The sequence below is a fragment of the Macrobrachium nipponense genome, chromosome 15 (genome assembly GCF_015104395.2).
Source record: "Macrobrachium nipponense isolate FS-2020 chromosome 15, ASM1510439v2, whole genome shotgun sequence".
Classification (NCBI taxonomy): Eukaryota; Metazoa; Arthropoda; class Malacostraca; order Decapoda; family Palaemonidae; genus Macrobrachium; species Macrobrachium nipponense.
The window spans coordinates 25,862,461-25,884,205 of NC_087208.1; the positions used below are offsets into that span (position 1 = coordinate 25,862,461).

The window sequence follows — 21,745 nt, forward strand, 5'->3', positions numbered from 1 at the left end:
ATTGTTATGATCAATAAAAAAGTTTCATACATACTTACCTGGCAGATATATACATAGCTATCGACTCCGTCGTTCCCGACAGAATTTCAAATTTCGCGGCACTCGCTACAGGTAGGTCAGGTGATCTACCGCCCTGCTCTGGGTGGCAGGGCTAGGAACTATTCCCGTTTTCTAATCATAATCTCTCTTCCACCTGTCTCCTGCGGGGAGGCTGGGTGGGTCTTCAATTGTATATCTGCCCCCAGGTAAGTATGTATGAAACTTTATTGTATCATAACAATGTCATTTTCATACATTCAACTTACCTGTCAAGTATATACATAGCTGATTGACACCCTTTGGTGGAGGGCAAGAGACAGCTAACTAACTGACTAGACAGGTAAACAACATATGTTGTAGGTATAAATAACCTTAGTTCCTACCTTCTTAGATGGAAGACTTCGTGGCTACCGCCTAGGAGTCTGCTTCATCTCAAGAACCTTAGCGAGATAGTGATCTGTGGCCAAGAATTCTTGTGGATCTGTCGATGGGGTCTCTTCCACTTACTCGACAGAATCCTAAATGGCGTTTGTCAATGGGAGCACATCCGCTTATATGACAACACGCACTAATTTAAGGAGCACACAACCAATCCCGATCACCCGATCCTAACCCGTGTTAGTTCTAAGATTGCCTAGAGTTATCCCCAAACTCTTTGCAAACAACCACAAACTCGAAAATCATACATACAAAAATAACAAATTTTTGTACCCCTCTAATAGTCAGATGTCCCTCGATCTTCAAATAAAGAGAAGTGCAGGCCGCCTGTGCGACAACTGACACTCCCATCAACCGAAAACCCGAGAACACATCCGACAAGAGGGTTACGTACCTAATTTTAAGGATTGGTGCTTTCTCCTTTACCCAGAACCGTCTGTGCTGACACAAACGGACCTAACGAAAAGCATTTATCATACGTAACTCGTACGTCTTTTAAATAATGGGATGCAAACACAGAGTTGCATCTCCAATAAGTTGTATCCAAAATGTTCTTTAGTGACATATTTCTTTGGAACGCCAAACCGAAGGTTGCGATTTGCTCTAACTTCGTGGGCTCCCACTCTTAGGAGATTAAACGAATCATCTGGACACTTCTTATGAGCTTCTGTGATAACACTTCTCACAAAGAAGGCTAATGCGTTCTTAGACATTGCTCTCTTGGGGTCTTTCACTGAGCACCAAAGACTTTTCTGCGAACCCCCCAATTGCTTCTTCCTGTCCAGATAAAACTTTAGAGCTCTAACTGGGCACAGGGATCTTTCTGCCTCTCTGCCCACCAAGCTAGAAAGTCCTTTAACTTCGAAACTCCTGGGCCAGGGATTCGAAGGGTTTTCATTTTTGGCCAGAAAAAGGGACTGAAATGAACAAATTGCTGAGTCTCCTTTAAAGCCAACTCTTGATTCAAGGGCGTGCAACTCACTGATTCTTTTTGCCGTTGCAAGAGACATCAGAAACAAACACTTTCTCGTGATATTACGGAACGAAGCAGTGTGAAGTGGTTCGAATTCATCTGATGAAAGAAATTTAAGAACCACATCTAAGTTCCAGCTTGGAACCTTAGGTTCGCGTGATTTAGATGTTTCGAATGAACGAATGAGGTCGTGCAAATCCTTGTCATTCGTTTAGATCTAATCCTCTGTTTCTAAAGACTGCTGAGAGCATACTCCTGTACCCCTTAATAGTTGGTACCGAGAGATGCGACTCTTGTCTAAGAAACAGAAGGAAATCTGCAATTTCGGTCACAGAGGTACTGGAAGAGGACAGCTTCTTCGCCCTACACCAGTTTCTGAAAACTTCCCACTTCGATTGGTACACTCGTCTCGTAGATGATCTGCGGGCTCTAGCAATTGCATTTGCTGCCTGGCGAGAAAACCCTCTCGCTCTGACGAGTCTTTCGATAGTCGAAAGGCAGTCAGAGCAAGAGCGGGTAGATTTTGATGGTACCTCTCGAAGTGGGGTTGTTTGAGCAGATCTATTCTGTTTGGAAGAGATCTGGGGAAGTCCACTGTCCATTCCATCACCTCTGTGAACCAGATTTGAGCTGGCCAATACGGAGCGATCAGAGTCATCTTGGTTCCTTCGGATGCCACGAATTTTCTGACTACTTCCCCCAGAATCTTGAACGGGGAAACGCAGTAGAACGGTCTATTCTTCCCTGACCAGTCCAGGAGAAAGGCGTCTGTTGCATAAGCTCGGGGATCCTCCACCAGGGCACAAAATGTATCTATCCTTTTGGAGAGGAATGTGGCGAAAAGATCTATTTGAGGCTTCCCCCAAGGCGCCACAGGCCCTGACAGACTTCTGAGTGGAGTGTCCATTCTGTGGGAAGGACCTGGAATCTCCTGCTCAGTCTGTCCGCTCTCACATTCCTCTCCCCTTGAACAAACCTTGTTAGAAGAATTACCTTCCTTTGATTCGCCCAAATCAGTAGATCCCGTGCCAGCTCGTACAGAGCAAAAGAGTGCGTCCCTCCTTGCTTCTTGACATAAGCCAGAGCTGTCGTATTGTCCGAATTTATCTGCACGACTTTGCCTCATGACTAAGTTTCGAAGCTTTTTAGCGCCAGGTGTATTGCTAAAAGCTCTTTGCAATTTATGTGCCATGACACCTGTTCTGCCGACCAGGTGCCTGACACTTCTCTGGGTCCCAATGTTGCACCCCAGCCCGCCTCCGAGGCGTCTGAAAACAATGTCAGGCTTGGGTTCCGTACCTGCAGGGACACTCCTTTGTTTTCCTTTAGTGGAATCAACCACCACTTCAAATGGTGTTTTATTTCTTCCGATATTGGAAACGTATCCGATAGCTGACCTGTCTTCCAACTCCAACTTCTTCTTAGGAAGAACTGAAGCGGTCGAAGATGTAATCTCCCTAGGAGAAAGAACTGTTCGAGCGAGGAAAGGGTTCCCAGAAGGCTTAGCCATTCCCTCGCCGAAGTGCGCTCTTTCCCTAGAAAGTTCGATACTGTGGCACAGCCTTTCTTTAGTCTCTCTTGCGATGGAAAAGCTCGAAAACCCCGAGAATCCATCTGAATCCCCAGATAAACCACGTTCTGGCTGGGGATCATCTGAGACTTCTCGAGGTTCACGATCAGTCCCAAAGACTTTGTCAACTCCAGTGTTGATTAACAGGTCCGCCAAACAACTGCTTTTGAGACCTGGCTCTGATGAGCCAGTCGTCCAGGTACATTGAGACATTTATCCCTTTCAAGTGTAGGTGTCTCGCTACATTTTTCATCACGTCTGTGAAGACTTGAGGAGCCGTGGACAGGCCGAAACACAGGGCCCTGAACTGATAATTTCTGCCTTCGAACATAAATCGAAGGTACTTCCTCGACGAATGGTGGATCGGGATGTGGAAGTATGCGTCTTGAAGGTCTATGGACACCATCCAATCCCCTTGCCGTAGTGCTGCAAGGACTGAGGCAGACGTTTCCATGCTGAACTTCTGTTGTTCGACAAATTTGTTCAGCGCACTTACGTCCAGTACCGGTCTCCATCCTCCCGAGGCTTTTGTTACAAGAAACAAGCGGTTGTAAAACCCCGGGGAGTTGCAATCCAGTACAAGTTCTATTGCCTCTCTCCACATCTGTTCCACCATTTGACGAAGAGTGTCCGTCATCATCTGGTCCCTGTATCTGGCGGACAATTCCCTCGGAGATGTTGTCAAGGGAGGAATGTCCTTGAATGGGATGCGATACCCCTTCTTGATAATCGACATCGTCCAAGTGTTGGCTCCTAAGTCTTCCCAGGCTTTCGCAAAATACTGTAGCCTGGCTCCTACGGGTGTCTGGAGGACAGAACTCTCATTTCCCTTTCTTAAAAGCACGGAAGGAAGACCTGCCCCTCTTATCATTTGACTTCCTTCTGGCGATCGGTCTAGTTGGAAGACCTCCTCGAAAGGGCTGTTTCTGAGCCGGGAGAGCCACTTTCTTCTTCACTAGCCACAGGCCTACTCTTCCTTGATGATTGTCTAAGGAGATCCTGGGTGGCCTTTTCCGTCAGAATGCGCGATGTCCTTCACCAAAACTGCGATGGAAAAAGGTGTTCCGAGAGAGGCGCAAACAATAAGGCGGTCTCTCTGCGAATGCGAGACGGCCTTTGTGAGGAAAGCACTGTGCACCGCTCTTTTCTTTAACACTCCTGCACCATATAGCGAGCATACCTCAGCTGATCCATCCTGAACAGCCTTATCAATGCAGGCTAGGATACAATTCAGGGTTTCTGGGTCGAGTTGTTCATTTTCTTGAGATTTCTTGGCCAGAACCCCAAGGGACCAATCTAAGAAGTTAAAAACTTCTAGGGTGCGAAATAGACTCTTGATGAGGTGGTCCGTTTCCGAAAGCCCCCATGTAACCTTTGCTGCATTCAAGGCGTGCCTTCTAGACGAATCCACCAAACTCGAGAAATCTGATTCGGCTGAAACGGACAGAGACAATCCTATATCCTCTCCCGTTTCGTACCAAATTCCTCTCCTTCCTGTAAGTTTGACGGGAGGCATACAAAAGACCGTCCTTCCTAACTCCTTCTTCTTCTTGAACCAGGAGTCAAGAGATTGTAGCGCTCTCCTCATAGAAATGGCAGGCTTCATTTTAAGGAAAGAGGAAGACTTGAGTGTTTTCGTGCTCGAAAACTGCGAACGTGGAGAAGGGGGAGCAGCTGGTGTCAAAGAGTCTCCATATTCCTCCAACAGAAGGGACGAAAGGACTTTATAATTAGAAGATCCTTCCTTCATTTCATCCTCCGTGCATCTTCTGGGTTAAGAGGCTCGAAGGAGAGGCTCTCTCCTTTCTACTGACTCTTCTCTTACTCTCTTCCGAGTGTCAGGTTCATACGAGGAATGCGGCTGGTGTACAGCAGGAGTATCTCGCCTGGGAGGAGTAGCGTGCTTGGGATCCTCCTGGCGCCTGGCAGGCGCAAAGCGCCTCGAATACTCCTGGCTTTCAGCAGGCGCCTGGCGCCTGGCAGGCCGCATTTTATTTTTTCATGGCGCCTGGCGCCTGGCAGGCGCAAAGCGCCTCGAATACTCCTGGCTTTCATCAGGCGCCTGGCGCCTGGCAGGCGCAAAGCGCCTCGAATACTCCTGGCTTTCAGCAGGCGCCTGGCGCCTCGTAGGCGCATTGTGTTCATAACACTCCTGGCGAGTGGTAGGAGTATTAAGTTCCGCATATTCCTGGCGCCTGGGAGGAGTATAAGCTTCGTAAAACTCCTGGCGCCTGGGAGGAGTATGGCCTTCATTAGGCGCCTTTTCTGGCTCGTTACGCCTACTCGGAGTTTGGCTTCTGGTTGGCGCCCTACTCTTGACAGGAGTAGCTTCCTTTCCTACTTCTCGCCTGCCTAGCGCACCGCCCCCCCCAGAGATGGCCGCCTGTGCGACAACTCCCCTGAAGGATGCGTCGCGCCTGGCAGGAGATAGTTCTTTAGATCTTTTAATAGGAAGCCTATCATCCTTCTTACGAGTAGGCTCCTTATAACGAGTTCCTGCTAGCAAGGCTAATTGCTCTTGCAAATTCTTCAAAATTTTCTTGGTTGAGGAATCTTCCGAATCAGGAGAGGGAGATCTGTAAGGCGCTCTAGGATCTCCTCTAGTCCCAGAGTCTGACTGTATTCTCGCCCTCTTTACTACCGAAGGAGCTCCTCCTTCCGAGAAGCGCTCGGGACTCGAATTGATCTCATGTTCAGCAGGCGCCTGGCGCCTGGCAGCTCTTGCATACTCCTCTTCAAAGGACGGGAAAGATTCGACTCCTTCCACCCTCTCTCGGAGAAGGCGAACTCGACGACGAAAAGCATTCTCGTAGGACCCTCTTATAGCGGTCTTTAGCAGTCGATACGATCGATTCTGCCGAAGGGACGCCTGATCGTTGGGGATTCTCCACAACCCCCGTACGGCTTTCGACTTTCCTTCTCCTCCGGGCCAGGGAGCTTGGAAGAGGTCTAGGCCTGGGAGCGTCGCAGAGACGACCAGACGCCCCCTCCACTACACTGGGGACACTAATATCACTGCCACATTCACTTTCCTTACCTTCCAATGCCGCGACCTTTTCCTGCATTTTCTGAAGGGAAGCTCTAAGTTCTGCTATTTCCGAAGCCGAACTAGAGGGATTAGCCATTTGTGAACGGGCTGAAACAGAATGGTCATTATCATCATAGGAAGAAGCTACAGAGCTAGAAAGGTAAAATCATGAGAGGCAGACCTTCTATGGGTTTTCTTCCTCTCTCTATCTCTCTCTAACTTCTTCAAGTAAGAAGTTAGATTCTTCCACTCTTGTGCACTCAGATTCTCACATCATTACACGTATTCTCAATTGAACATTCAACCATTATACACCTTCTACAACTAGTGTGAGGATCTACCGAAGCTTTCGGAATCCTCACCTTACAGCCCTCATTCACACACTCTGAAACTAACATTAGAATCAGACATATTCACAAAATCCAAAAACCAAGTCCAAAAAACAGTCCACGATAGCGAATGCCAAACAACGATCCAAGTACGTCACCAATATCAGCGAGAGATGATCAAAAGCTTTGCGAAAAACGAATTCTAGTCAGGAGGAAGTAACAACAATGTGATACAGCCGGCGACAGAGAGATTATGATTAGAAAACGGGAATAGTTCCTAGCCCTGCCACCCAGAGCAGGGCGGTAGATCACCTGACCTACCTGTAGCGAGTGCCGCGAAATTTGAAATTCTGTCGGGAACGACGGAGTCGATAGCTATGTATATATCTGACAGGTAAGTTGAATGTATGAAATTTTAATGGTTATATTTGAATCTAAGGAAACTATGGCATAGAAAATGATATTTTTATGATAAAATAACAGTTTATGTATACTTTACCAAGTAATTACATAGGTATAGTTTCACTATCCGTCAGCAGCTAGAACTTTGAAAATTCATGGTGGTACTATTTTGTTTGGCTAGCCGACCACCCCGCCGACTAACGGGGTAGAGAAGAACCAACCTAGCAAAGCATATCAGTAGTTTATGCCCTTTACTTCCATGTGAGGTGAGATGGGAGGGCTTTGATTATGTAATTATGTACTTGGTAAGTATACCTAAACACTTATCATGAAAATATAATTTTTAGGTATGCAACTTACCAAGTAATTACATAGCTAAATCCCACATTGTACGAGGTGTGATACATGGATACAGAAGTTCATAATTCATAAAAGGAATGAGATAAACACACAGAAAATATTACTAGAATTTAGTCAAAATGTCTGTTGGTTCCTTACCTGTTAAGAGAGCCACGTACAGGCTCGTGACAAACCATGTACACGGCCATGTGACAACTAACGTACACAGTTGCAAGATGAAGAACAATGCTCTAGAGAACATCCTGGAGGAGAAGACTGGTCTCGAGGAAGGTTCCCAACTCTGAAAGGTGAACGACGCAAGCGGGAACTCCTTTAGGAACGAGAACCTGAAGGCCTAAGCTTCTTGGACACAGGAGAAATGCTGGCCTTCCCATCATGCAGAAGTGAAGAAGCCCTACTAGGCTGAGAAACACGTCCACGGACCCAAACCGCCTCATGTCTGCGACTATTCACAACCTCACAATTCCCACTGCAAACACATTTGTTGGGATGCAGAACAGGAAGAAAAGCAACAGCCTTTGGGAGAGGAAAACTCCTAGAAAGTGCAGGATCAGTGACCTGAGTACATATTAGTCACCTTCAACCTCTTAATCAAAGCCTTATCATCTTTACAGCAAACGTGAACAGACTGAGGTGACAGAGAATAAGATTAACGACTCTAAGGAGAGTGAAGGCCATCATGAACAGGAACACATACACGTATGTGCAAGGGTGAGACACGTACGTGCTGGGAAGATGGCGAAACACTCCTCTCAATCCCAGAAGATGACGCAACAAAGTCCTGAATCCTCCAAACATCTGACCCAAGAATAAGGGAGGGGGGGAGAAGGAGATGGTGGAGGGGAAGGAGCCCTCCTTCTACGACGCTTATTGCCAGAAAGTGCAGGATCCCTCTAGCAAAAACAGAGTACAGCCTATCAACCAACAGTTGAAACTTGGAGAAATGTCTCCAATGGCTCAGCAAGCGACTGCGATGTCATAGACGAAGATGGTAATGACGTCACAGCAACAGGCGGTGGATGAGACGACAACGCAGCCGATGTCATAGGCTGAGAGGATGCTGGGCCTGGGAGTGAGATCACAGCATTCAGAATGGCAGCACAAGTCAATGGCCTTACTGGCACCGAGATAAAAGGTGAATCAGTAAGCGCCATAGTTGTCGATGGTATCCCACTAGGTGGCAGCACATGAGAGCCAAAGTAGTGGAGACCTGGAGGAGGGGGGGACTGCCAGGGAGACTGGAGGAGGATGGTGCAGACATGAAATGTGACAACAGGCCATCTAAGGAGGGAGAACTCCGTAGGCCTAGGGATGCCCAAAGAGCCGCCACGTTGTGCGATTCCGTATCTGAAACAAAGGAAGATGATGGAGTAGCCTCCTTCCTCCCAGGAGGGAGAGTACCTCACACAAGAGAGGGGGGGCCACGTTATACACAACATTCTGTGTACTAACTCCCGATACTTCCAAAGACAAATCAATGGAAGAAAAGGAAGGGGGCAGGGCGTCAAAAGTAGCAGAGGGAAATTTTCAGGAAGAAGGGGACACCGAACTGTCCACTCAGGGAGGCGAGAAACCTTCCCAAGAAGGGCAAGTAGATACTATACAGTGCGTGCTCCCTTTCTTGTAGAGAGCCTTCCACTGCAACACAGGCCAGGAATGACACTCCAGCTACTCTCTGAGGTAGTCAAAGAAAGACTGGCGCGTCACAAGATACCAAGCCCGGTCAGTGACCAGCTTCCACCTCGTATATGCATGAGGTGCCAAATGCCACAGATTCCCTGCTTTACAATCTTTGATATTTTTAACCAGTTTCCCTGGCACTAGAAGATTATTCTATTGTTAAGATCAAAGGTTTGTTCCACATATGAACAACAACTAATTTGCTCTGCTGGGTTGTTCCTCTCTACCCCAGTAGTGGGCGGGGTGGTCGCCTAGCCAAACAAAATAGCTTTACCACAAATTTTCAAAATTCTAGCAGCTGACGGATAGTGAAACTATAGCTATATAATTACTTGTAATTACTTGGTAAAATGCATACATAAAAACATCACTTCATAAATATTCTGCAGTCTGACACACTCATGAGCACCAATAATATAGATAAGGCAGTTCCACAACATTGCTATTATTATATTCAGAAGATGAACCATATTCATATGGAACAAGCCACAGGGGCCACTGATGAAATTCAAACTTCAAAAGAATACAGTGTTCATTAAAAAGTAGCAGCAGAAGGTAATAGGAAAGACAGAAAGATCACTTCTTAAACAAGAGCAAATAAGTTAGCAAATTAATAAATAAATAGATAAACTGTAAGATCAACTGCATTAAAGTAGTAAAGCATTGCAACTTCATTTGAACTTTTGAAGTTCAATTGCACACCATCCTCAAGAAAACTCTTAGATAGACCAACAGTGAGGCATATTTACCGCATATTGGATCCTAAGAATCACTCATTTTCTTCATTGTTATATATCCCCATATACAGTACAATGAAGTCCATCAAACATCTACTCTTTTTGACCAGCTTGTAACAGCAGTAGCCATCTTAACTGTGGGTACCAGTGGCAAAGATATATTTACCACCTGGTAGCTGCAGTGAGGCCACATAACAAATTTATCTACCTCTAGATAATTCTTTGCATCAGATGTCTAAGCTTTAGGAGTGCAGCTGTCACCATAGTAGATGTTCCCAGTAGCAACCACTTAATCCACACATTCTTCTCTGGATTGCCATTTTACGTAGCTTGACTAGCCAAAGAGCAAAGTGACTGGTGCTTTATAATGGAAAATTTTTTTCTTAACTAGAGAGGAATCATATTAGTATCATTCTTGTGTTGCAAAACAGGACTCCGGATAAATAACCATAATAGCTAAGGCTCAGCTGTATTTGGTGGATTCACAACTGTTCCATATTCACTTACTCCTACTGCCTGTAGAAATGACACTTTCTTAGCCAGTGGGAGTTCTATAGCACTTAGCCCACATCATCATCTTGAATCCTCATCTGGTTGTGATCACAACTTTTCTCATGCAAGTGAAACAGGCACTTCCTTTTTTTGACTTTATGGTTCCAGTGACATGCACCTCACTTGCCAGCCTCTGGTTGAGTTCAACATTACTATGCAATCCCTTGTTGTGTGCAAGACCAGTGCACTAATCAATCATGTGGCCTCCTTTGAAACAAACTGGAAGCCTCCTCCCTCAAACTTCATGCAATGTTTGTTCATCTGCTCTGTTTGTTTGTATGGTACTTTTACGTTGCAAGGAACCAGTGGTTATTCAGCAACGGGACCAACGGCTTTACGTGACTTCAGGACCGCGTCGAGAGTGAACTTCTATCACCAGAAATACACATCTCTCACTCCTCAATGGAATGGCCAAGAATTGAACCCGCAACCACCGAGTTGGGACGCAAACACCAAACCAACCACGCCACCGAGGCGCTTTCATCTGCTCTTTGGCTAAATTACCTTTGGGTGTTATGCATTAAACTTTGTATGGAGGCAGCTCAACTGCTCAGTCTTTTGCTGTATCTTGTTACAAAGGCATTAAGTTAGTCCCCGGTTATCAGCAGGGATCCTGTTCTCGAAGGGGTGCTGATAAGCGAATACTGCCATTAACCGAAACTCGACGATTTATGGTGCTCATGGAGCTAAGTTTCGGTGAATGTAGCCTCTGTCAGGTGTATTATGGCACCATAACTCTATTATCGACAGCTTATGGCACCGATAACCGGAACTTGGCGCCACAGATCGCTGATTTTTTCAGAAAACCGGATTATCATTAACCGAGTCCGCTGATAGCCGGGGACTGCCTAAATATGGTAATGCTTCAACCTCTTCAAAGTTATGCAGCTCCTACAAAGAGTAGTGCTCATAAACTAACAGCTCTGGTTACTTCTTCAGTCATATTTCACCAAAACCTCTGGCAATGGTGCTAGGGTAGCTGCCTGGTTCCTGGCAGGAGATACCATGGTTGTACTTTTCCAAGATCCACTAACAATTTCTCTCCTGGAAAGATGCATTTTGGTGAAAATCTTTAGGAGTTTACAACTTCATGTCATGATGTCAATGTTATTATTATTAATAGAGCTTAGTTTTCCCAGACTAAGCACTATTAATAATAATAACATTGACATCATGACATGAAATTGTCAATGACTTTGCATGCCTTAATAAGAGGTGATGGAGGCTTTTTTTGACAACTTATTAAATGCAGGGCATAAGTTCTAGTATAGGCTGAGAGAAACCCTTGGTTACACGGCAAATTTTCCCTCTTGATGCTGGTTACTATACTTACACCCATCAAGCACCTCCAGATATTGACGGATTGACTAGATATGTTTCTACTTCTATCCCTTAAATGAGAAGCTCTTGAAGGAGGTGCTCCAAGATCCCAATACGGGGAGAGTGGGTAAAAGGAGCTACAAGCAAGGTGCTCAATGGTAAAGCAGTGAACACTGACAATCAGTCCAAAGGCATGAGACTGCAGCTTCCTTGGGTCAACAATCTACTTCAAGTATTTGAATGTTGCCCATCCCTAATAATATTCTAAAGACAAGGGTTTCATTATAAATGGCTGTCAAACGTTCATCCTCAACATCTGCCAGACTTTGGGGAGATCAACAGCACTCAAGCGTGTCATTAATGATTCCAAGTGCATGTGGTAGAGAAGTTTTTACAGGTCCCCTGAATCTCTTTGCTGCCAGAATAGACAGTAGCATGTCTCCTGGGACCCTAGCCAGGAGGTCATATCATGCAACTCCAAATATAGAGGTGAATCCTAATTCACAATGTCTCCCCTTGAATGGTCGAGATGGGCAGAAGAAATATTCAGAAGTCCCCTATCAGAAATCAGTGACATTAAAGATGAAGTTCTGACTTCTCCACAGGCCTATCTATGCTCAATGAGGCCTTGTCTTAAAAAAATAGAGAGCCAATAACAGATACAGGTGGACCCAAAGGCTGATTGAACCTTGAAACAAAGTTTTTTTTTCTATCGGTTTTTTTTTAGCTATGCCCTCCTCTATCTCAATGAGAAAGGTGAGGTGTTGATACAACCAAGGGAGGCCATAGGAAGTATCTGGCAACCCCAGTAGCTTCTACAGCTGATTGTCTGTGGTCCCAAAACCCTCAGTGGCTCATCATCAACTCCAAATCCTCTAAATTGCTAGCTTTCAGCTGTCATCTTGCAGATAGAGCCCACTGCCTCAGTCTGTCATTCCATATACTAGACAGGTGACTTGCATTTCTGGATATGAATGACATATTTTCAGATCCACATGGCAGTGTTTAATGATATTTCTCTGATTTCCTTGAAAGAGCAGGATCTTCCAGTTTATATCCCATTGATGACTGGTTAGTTGTGACATCGTCACCCCAAGACTTTTAGAGATATCTCGACTTCATCATCAGTTTCTGCCAGTGCCTGAGCCAAGACATCAGCTGGAAGGTAATAACAGCAAATTATTTTCATCATCTTCCGGCCCCTTCCCACAAGATTTTGGCAAAAACTTCTTGGCCATCATAATTCACTAATGATGCTAGTTTCTCATACCCAGTTCAGAAAAATAACCTCCCAATAGTGTCATCACTGACCTGCCAAAAATCAGCCAGAGGACTTCACATTATATCTTTCTATAGGAACAGGTCCTATCCTAGTGGCAAGACCATTACAACCTTCAAAAATGAGTCCACCTACAATGTATCAATTAGACCTCTTACTCTTAGCAAAACTTGCAAGGATGGCTGAACCACAACATGCTGGAGTCAGTAGCTTTGGCCTGTGCTGCCAGGCAATTACACAAAAAGCCTGTGAAACAAGTGGTGTACCAAATAACCAACCTGCCACCATTTACTGGACTCTTCAGGTAGGCCAAGGAATTCAAAGTCTTGTTGGTTTTGCAGGATGTGTAGGAGATCTTTTTGGACCTGAAGATGATCTCTATAATGAAGAACCAGGCCTCTGGGTTGTGGTTTGTGAAAGGTGACAAGTGGAAGCTAGCTGCTATCGCTGCAGCATTGTTGCTGGATGGTAGTGTTGGTCATCTTTGGGGTCACCAGCACAAGACAGTCAAGGTGTATTGTGATTTATGACACAAAATACCTGATAGGTCAAGAACCCTTGTGTGTGTAAAAGTAGCATTAGACATTAGGGAGACACAGAGAAATATCTATATACAGCTAGATGTGTTTCCTCAAACCTGGATAAATGGTTAACAATTCTATATACAAAAAAAAAAAAAAAAAAAGTTCAAATGCATATACAGTGGTACCTCGACATACGAAAGGCTCAACTTACGAAAAACTCGAAATACGAAAGCAAATACGAAGATTTTTTTGGCTCTACATACGAAAATAGTTCAAGCTACGAAAGGTTGTTGCTGTAAAGTCCCGAGATTCGCCTGGACCACCGAGAACAATTTTAAAACTCGCGCGCCCCCAACTGAGTTAACTCGCCACCATCCTCCCGCTCTCCCATTGGTTCCTGATGCTAGTCACCGCCGTAAGGTCCTGCTCTCCTATTGGTCAGCATCTACCCCTCTTGTGCTCAATGTATTCTATTGGTAAAAGGATGCTGTAAATTGAAAAACTTATTCATGCAATACATTTAATACAAAAAAATTATTAGGTAAAGATATAATAAAGAATAGAAATGAATGGTTATTATACTGTTTGGTAGTTTCAGTAGTTGAAGAGAGATAATGAAAATTTGATTACTGTACGTACTCTGTGCTAGGTGAAAGTGGTTGCTTGGGGATCGTTCGGTACTCGTAAGTGCTGAACGTAAACAGAAGGTTGAAGGGTTTTTTTTTTTATTGTTTATTATAGTTAATGGTTACTTAATAATTATTTCAAATGAGTACATCCAATACATTTAATATAAAAAATTGTGAATTAGATATCATTAAATATAAAATAAATCAGACTGCTATCATCGAAGCCAACAAATACGTATTTTCTAGAATTCTTCTTCTGTTTTAATATTATGTATATGTTTCATTATAGCTGTCAGTAACTCGGTATCTCCATTAGGTAAAGATAGAATAAAGAATAGAAATGAATGGTTATTATACTGTTAGGTAGTTTCATTAGTTGAAGAGAGATAATGAAAATTTATGGCTTACTGTGTGCTAGGAAAAGTGGTTGCTTGGCGATCTTTCGGAACTCGTAAGTGCTGAATGTAAATAAAAGGTTGGAAGGATTTTTTTTTTTTTGTGTTATTATAGTTAATGATTAATTAATAATTATTTTAAATGAGTACATACTGATTATTTATACATTTTATTGGCATATTCTAAGCTTTTAGCTTCTTAGGTTTAGATGTCAGAATCATAGACTAGGCTACAGTAGCAACTGCTAACATAGGCTAGGCTTATTGCTAAGGGACATATGCTAAAGTACTAATATATGCAGTAAAAATGGAGTTGAATTGCATACAGTTAAATATTACTCAAGTATGTACAGTATTTTGCCTTTTTGGAGTCATATTTCTTCTGTTCGATCGGCAACATAACCCTAGAACATGTGTTGTAAGCCTGGAAATATAATTCACTGGGGTGTTTTTGTAGGGCTTGGAACGGATTAGGCATTTTACATGTAAAATGCGGTTCAAGATACGAAAAGCTCGTGATATGAAGGCCGCCTCAGAACGGATTAATTTTGTATGTCGAGGTACCATTGTAGTCAGAAAGAATGCAATTTCTGACATGCATTAGTAATTACAGTTCTAACAATCTTGTAAAGTAGCTTCTGAAAAATGCATAAAAGATCGCTGGAATCAGGAGCACTGGATCTGTGTTTCTTGAGTGAACGTACTCAGTGTGTCACATAGATTTTTTGTTTTGAGGCAAGGATGCCCTCAGGGTCCCGGCAACCAAGCGAGACCTCACAGCATGACATAAGCACTTGAAACCTATTGTGAGAGAGAGAGAGAGAGAGAGAGAGAGAGAGAGAGAGAGAGAGAGAGAGAGAGAGAGAGAGAGAGAGAGAGAGAGAGCGCTTGAAGATTGTCGGATTTACGTGTCTGAACAAAAAACAAAAATATAGAGAGATTTTGTGTATCACAAGGTTGACATTTACTTATCTTAGGAAAAAGCTGACACTACTTTGCCATTTATGTTCATATTTTCCTAGCTACAATTAAAAATGTTTGCATTATATACAATAACTATACTCTGTTTTTTTTCCATCTGTCCACCCGCCTGTGGTGTTTCGTATGGTAACACTGCGTCCCGGGCTTTAGATAGTTACGCTATGTGTAAGTTTTAGGTAAATAAAAGGATATCTGGGTGTACATTTGCAACTGAAAAGTGTTTTAATAATTTACTGTATGCGAATTACACCGTTAATATTCGAAATAGGACATTATTATAATCGTTGAATGTCAGCTGAATGTAACTATCTAAAGCCCAGGACGCAGTGTTACCACACAAAAACACCACAGGCGGGTGGACAGATGGAAAAAAAACAGAGTATAGTAATTAATTTGATTGTGCTATGGGTACAAAATGAAGACCTAATTGCAAATATTTTGGGGGGGAACGTTACATTTTCTTATATCTCATGGTTTCTACACATTGTTCCACAAAAATAATTTATTTTGGAGGGATTTTTCAAGCAAATGCATTGAAAAATCATAACTACAATCAAATAAGCACTGTAAAGTTTAAATTATAATGGTAGTAAGGATAAAACCACTAACTACAAAGTAAAAATTCATTTCAGTTCAAAATATGACTTCTCATACTTTCACTAGTATACGCAACAAATTGTTGTTTTATTGTGCTGATTACAACTACAATCTTGGGTAATATCAATAAAAGTTACATACTCATATACAAAAATATTGTCTGGGATGGCTGGGAAGGACATGGCGGCCATTGGTGGGACGAACGGGTCATGAATCAAAGAGACGCCATATTGGATTTAAAAACTACCTTGAACACATATCTTATGAAGACTTCAAGTGCTTATTTTAGTTCATATGGCAGTTTCATATATTTCATTTTGTTGATCAAACTTCAAACATTTGAAAGATATGCTTAAAGATTTAATTGTATTATTGTTTCACCAATTAAATAGTGAAAAAAGTGGTCTTTTTCAAGTGCATTCGTCGCTATTCAATTGTTTACCCTACTTTGTTTACATGGTCATGTCATGTTCAGTAATAGCACTTCTTCCCATCTTGGTGCAACTTGTGATGTCACTGCACAATTAAGTATGTGCAGTATTAAATCATTTCTTTGTTCACATGTAATATCATTCGTTTGTTTTGTGTTATCAATTGTAGCTTGGTGTGCATGAGTGGTGATAGGGTGATAGCATCATGATAGGGTAAAACATCAAAGCAGGCCACGCAGGCCAGCTACCATCAGTGCAAGCCACCCTCCGAAAAAGTACATTATAACGCGTCCTGACACCCGAGATGGGCATCAGTCGCGACTTGTTGTTGGTGAGAAACGGAGCTAAAGACCTCTACTCTCCTTTCGAAGTAAGTATTTTCCCCAAAGTTAGAAATTAAGGCCAAATTTTAAGAATTTAAACAGATTTAAACAGAGGGTACTGAAAATGGCGCCCACGGCAGTGGAAATCTCACCAAAACGCGTTCAACATTTTTACTTACAACTCGAGGTATTTAGAAGATTGACGCCATCTCGATGTTTACGGAGTTGCTTGTGTCAATAAACTAACCATTTCCTGTGATAAATCCGCACACCACTTGTACCCACAGACGCTGGAGCACTTTTATCACAACAATCGAAACACGATTTCTCATCAACAACAAGCCAGGCGTAAACAGCTGTTGGGGTAGAAGATGACGAGAAGCGTGCTCTTGGCTAATTTTTAATAAGTAGTAAAACATCAATATTTTACATATTTATGATGATTAATTTGAAAATATTCGTTATTGAAAAAGTAACTCGACTCTGACTCAAATTTAAGTAATTATTTTTCTGAATTAGAACGTTCTTTCAAGTTCTGTATTATGACGTCACGACATCTTGACTTTCGTACCTATTGTAAATAATTGCTATACTCAACTGTCATTGCAGAACAGTTTACCAGTTATTCATGCAGATTGTTATCAGCTATACATGTAATTGTTATAATGAAAATCGTAATGCGCATATATATCTTTTTTATTTACCTTTTTTTTGGATATATGAAGATGTTTTACTGCTGGATTATCGCCGTAGTGTGACGCAATCGTTTTCGCAATCGTTTTTCGGTCCATGGGCCTCTTGTCTGTTTTCGCACCATAAGAAATTATGGGGCCGAATTTGCAATGACCAGAAAGTCGTTAAAAGAGGAAAGTTAGCATTGAGGGGCATATGTTTTGACTGAGAAAAATACAAATTTATTCAATAGCTAGCTTGTAAAAAATACTTGGTTATAAAAACTTGATTGGCAACTAAGCAGCATGTCTACTATGGGTTTCAGAGACAGTGCAAGCACGTTTTTGGGCAATACCTATTTCTGTAACGAACACTCTTAACAGAACGAGATTTTGCTATAGTGCATTACACCCAGTGCCGTAATTTATAAGGGTATCGTGAATCACTAATCGTAAAGAATAACGACACTTGTCCTTGTACCAAGAGACAAAAACTCCATTATGCAGAAATGGATACGAACACGCGTATAAAGCTCCACCTACCCTCTCCCCAACCCCCCCCCCCCCCTCCACCGCCATCCCTTTTCTTCTTCGTTCCTCCGCCTTCCTTTCTCTCTTCCTCTCTCTCTCTATCTCTCTCTCTCTCTCTCTCTCGTCCTTTCTCTCTCTCTCTCTCTCTCTGTCTGTTGCCATTTTTCGGTGGGATGTGTTGACCCCTCCAAACTGGGTATAAGACTACACACAAAACGTTGAAATTGGTGAAATTAGGCTATGTATTGGAAGTATATATACATAAATATTAAAGCAATTTTATCATTATTGCATTACTATGACAACTAGAATTCATGGAAACAGTTTATAACCTGTTAAGCGTCACCCACGTAATAATACGTTTACCGCGATCTACTCGGTAGCGCCTTCAACGGGATATTACGTTCAAGACTTTAACTGTGCTTGTCAAGCCGTCAGCCCCGTAATAATACGTTTACTCGTATAGAAAGTGTAGGAACATCATTTGGTAACACTCTCAGCACATGGGAAACTTATTTCCAGCCTGGCAACTCTTTCCTGGTGGTCGCTTATGCTAGAAAACTGCCTGTCCCTGTTGGTTTTCTTTCAATACGCTTCGGGCGTTTATCGAGACAAATTGGATTTCGCGTCTTTCACAATGAATGTCCCAAAGAGGAGGCATATTTCTTTAGGTGAGATCAATCAAATACTAGATGAGGAGTGTGATATTGATAACCTATTTGATGATGAGAGCTCTAGTTCTGAATCCTCCAGTGATGATACAAACTTTTCTTCCAATTGCGGGAGTGAGATGACTTTTCTTTGCCGAGTGACTGGACTCCGAGAGAGAGAGAGAGAGAGAGAGAGAGAGAGAGAGAATTTCCTACAGTTAATTACAGTATGAATAACAAGCATAAAAATCAATATTAACTTTGAAAAAACTATCATCAGTGCTATGATCGCTGATTACAAAAAAGCGTGACGGTACGTTAGCAGCGAGCTCATCAGGGGCGGACGCTTAACAGGATAATGGAACGGCGCGTATGTGTGAAGCCTCCACTAATGTGGCAACGATGATTTTGCCATTCTTAGCATGCAAACATTAAAGCATGCAAACATTAAAGGTTACATTTATTTCTGGCATACGATTATTTAAGAAATTCAAAATACTAATAAAGACTGAAATCAATGAAAAGTGCTAGCAAAAACAAAAAAGCAAAAAAAAAAAAAAACGTAGTCGTTTCCTCTATGCACTTTTCCGTATTCGTTCCTCTATGGTTTTCGGCAGCCAGATGTACGAAAACGTTAGAAACATTTGATTTTATCTACGTTAGAAATATCTGTAATTTTTCGGGGTAATTTGGTTGCAAAAAAGGGATAATATACATGAATTAAATCAAAACAAATTTTTAAATAACAATGTAAATTTAAACTAAATAACGAGTAAAGTAAACAGTTTAGGGAATAAAACTTTGCAGTTTCGTCGTCTGTCGTCGTCTGCTATTTGTAATTGTGTTTATGGCGCGCGCGCTTAGAAACCAGGAACAGCAACGTTGTTTAAAGTGCAATGTGGAGTGAACTGAGACCAAAATGTGTATAATAACAATCAAATAAGCACTGTGGAGTTTCAGTTGTGATGGCAGTAAGGATAAAAACCGCCCGATTACAAGGTAAGAATGAATTCAGTTCCAACCATAACCCCGGGAATAACAAGTTTCATACTTTCACTAATATAGGCAACAAAATGTTGTTTTATTGTGCTGATTACAACTGCAATCTTGAGTAAGATCAATAAACGTTACATTACATACGCTAACATTGTTCAAATGAGTGCTGGGAAGGCTGGGGAAAGATGGTGTCCGTCACTGATGAGAAAAACGTCCATGAAAAACGTAGCCGCCATATTGGATTTCAAAAACTGCCTTGAAAACATATTTTACGAAGAGCTCACATGCTTATTTTAGTTCGTATGGGGCTTTCATATATCACAATATGTTGACGAAACTTCAGTCTTTTAAATGGTATGCTTAGAGTTGCAATTGTATTCATGTTTCACCAATTAAATATCGAGTGAATAAGACCCGTCTACCGTGATGAGGGTTGGCCTGTACTGATGTTTCCCCCTAGTACTTCCAATCCAGTTTAGATCTGCTGTTATTCTTTAGCCAAATGCATGAAGAGCTCCTCATAGTTTACTGTCCTTGAAGCTGAGAAATAAGTCATAAAGGGAGGTATTCAATCATTTTAGACAACAGCACTCAATCCAAAACTGATGGAAAATGGGCTTCCCAATAGTTTAGAGGCTTAGGTATGATTCCAGCAAATTTGACAGCATGTTCATTCCCACCATAGGCGTTATGCTTAGTCAACCCACCACAAGCCTGCATACCTGCTGATTTTGAATTATTTTTGGTTCTTCCGTACTCAAACACAGCAGCCAGCCCTGGCAAAGCAAATATCCAATAAAGTCAACATCAAATCATCAAGATATTGCATTTCCTTTCCAAAGGGGGAAAAGGCAGATTCCCTGGATTCGCATTAAAAACTTGGCCTTTCGGGAAAAGGAATGCCTAGATTCCAAATATCAGCCTCCGACACTCAATTGATATCCTGGTTTAACCTTTCCTAGCCTACTCCACACTGTCAACGGGGTAGACTAGCCTTGGCAAGACCAAATCGCAGCTGTTCAAGTACCGTACCCTCATATGGTTAATCCCCAATGAGAGACACGAACCTAGAACTGTCACAGCGCCCTGGGTATCCTTCAGCCCTTCGGCTACCTAAACTACTCGAACAACCTTTTCCTAGCTTGAGACGTTCATGTGATTTCCTCTCAAGACCGCAGCAGCTACTGCAGCGATAAGCGACGAGCATGAACAAACAAACTGCAACCATCGCATCAACGCCGAAACCACGAAACCAGTGTTGCGACGGACGGGGTTTCCTCCGTTATCCTGAACCAAAACAAGAGCGAATGGTCCGATCAGCTGGAATTGAAAAGCCAAAACAATCGCCATCGGGGTGGCAGCATCTCTCTCACCTTTTGCTCTCCGACGCCTCCTCCTTGTTCTCCACACTCGTCATCTTGGCGGCTGAGGGTTCTACTGTCCTTATTTCACCCTGGAAGTCACCTTTCTATCAAACCCATAGGTGCAGAGGCAATATTCAACGCTTATCATAACAACATAAACACACAAACATCAACTGCAGTCATACCCACAAGACACTGATCCGCGACAAATGAGAATCGCCCTGCGCTGCTCTTCTTCATCCGGTCGTGATATGGAGTTCGCCCTTTTAATTGTTCAAGTCTTGTCATTATGATTTCTGGACATTTCGCCGAGCACGAGGCCTCACCAAAGAGAATGGCATTTCTTATGTTACTTATGATTATCAGTTACTGAAATTTCAGCGGCCAGGAAATTGACACCAATTTGGACTATTATTTATTGGTAGATCTATTAAGAAGCATCATTGAACAACTGATTTTTTAAAATACTCATCTTATAATTATATATATATATATAAATATATATATATATAATATCTATATATATATAGATATATATATATATATAGCTACATGCATATATGGAGCTGTTTTACGTTTAATTAAAATGTCGTGAAAATTGTGTAATTATCAGCAAAACAGATTCAGCAGCCAAGCAAAACTCGAGTCGATGACTAAAATCAATTAAACACCCATAAAAAATACAATCACTTCCCATGGGAAAGGATACTGACATTTAAATTTATAAGACTCAAGTGGTAGATTGATAACTAAAGTTCAAACTGAATAATTGTTAGTCTAAGGAAGGGCGATATAAACAACATGAGTAGTACGTCGATTACATGACGATCACCAGTGATGAAAGTTTCAGAGAACAAATATTTGATTTTTCAAATGTTGCAGCACCTGATACAATACAGTAATCACTTGCAGTGTCGCTTAAACTGGTCTGTATCAGATTAGACAC

At 42.4% G+C, this 21,745-nt stretch overlaps 1 protein-coding gene across 2 annotated transcripts in view; it reads right to left on the bottom strand.

The window, feature by feature from the left end:
- The window catches only part of LOC135227047 (serine/threonine-protein kinase 3-like), a 164,693-nt gene extending 143,687 nt beyond the window's left edge, over positions 1-21,006 (bottom strand). For both annotated transcript variants that reach the window (XM_064266851.1, XM_064266848.1), the window contains exon 1: positions 20,809-21,006. In XM_064266851.1, the coding sequence (XP_064122921.1) occupies positions 20,809-20,852 (44 nt within the window). In that variant the 5' untranslated portion in view covers positions 20,853-21,006. The remainder of the gene's footprint in view (positions 1-20,808) is intronic.
- Between the last annotated feature and the right edge of the window lie 739 nt (positions 21,007-21,745).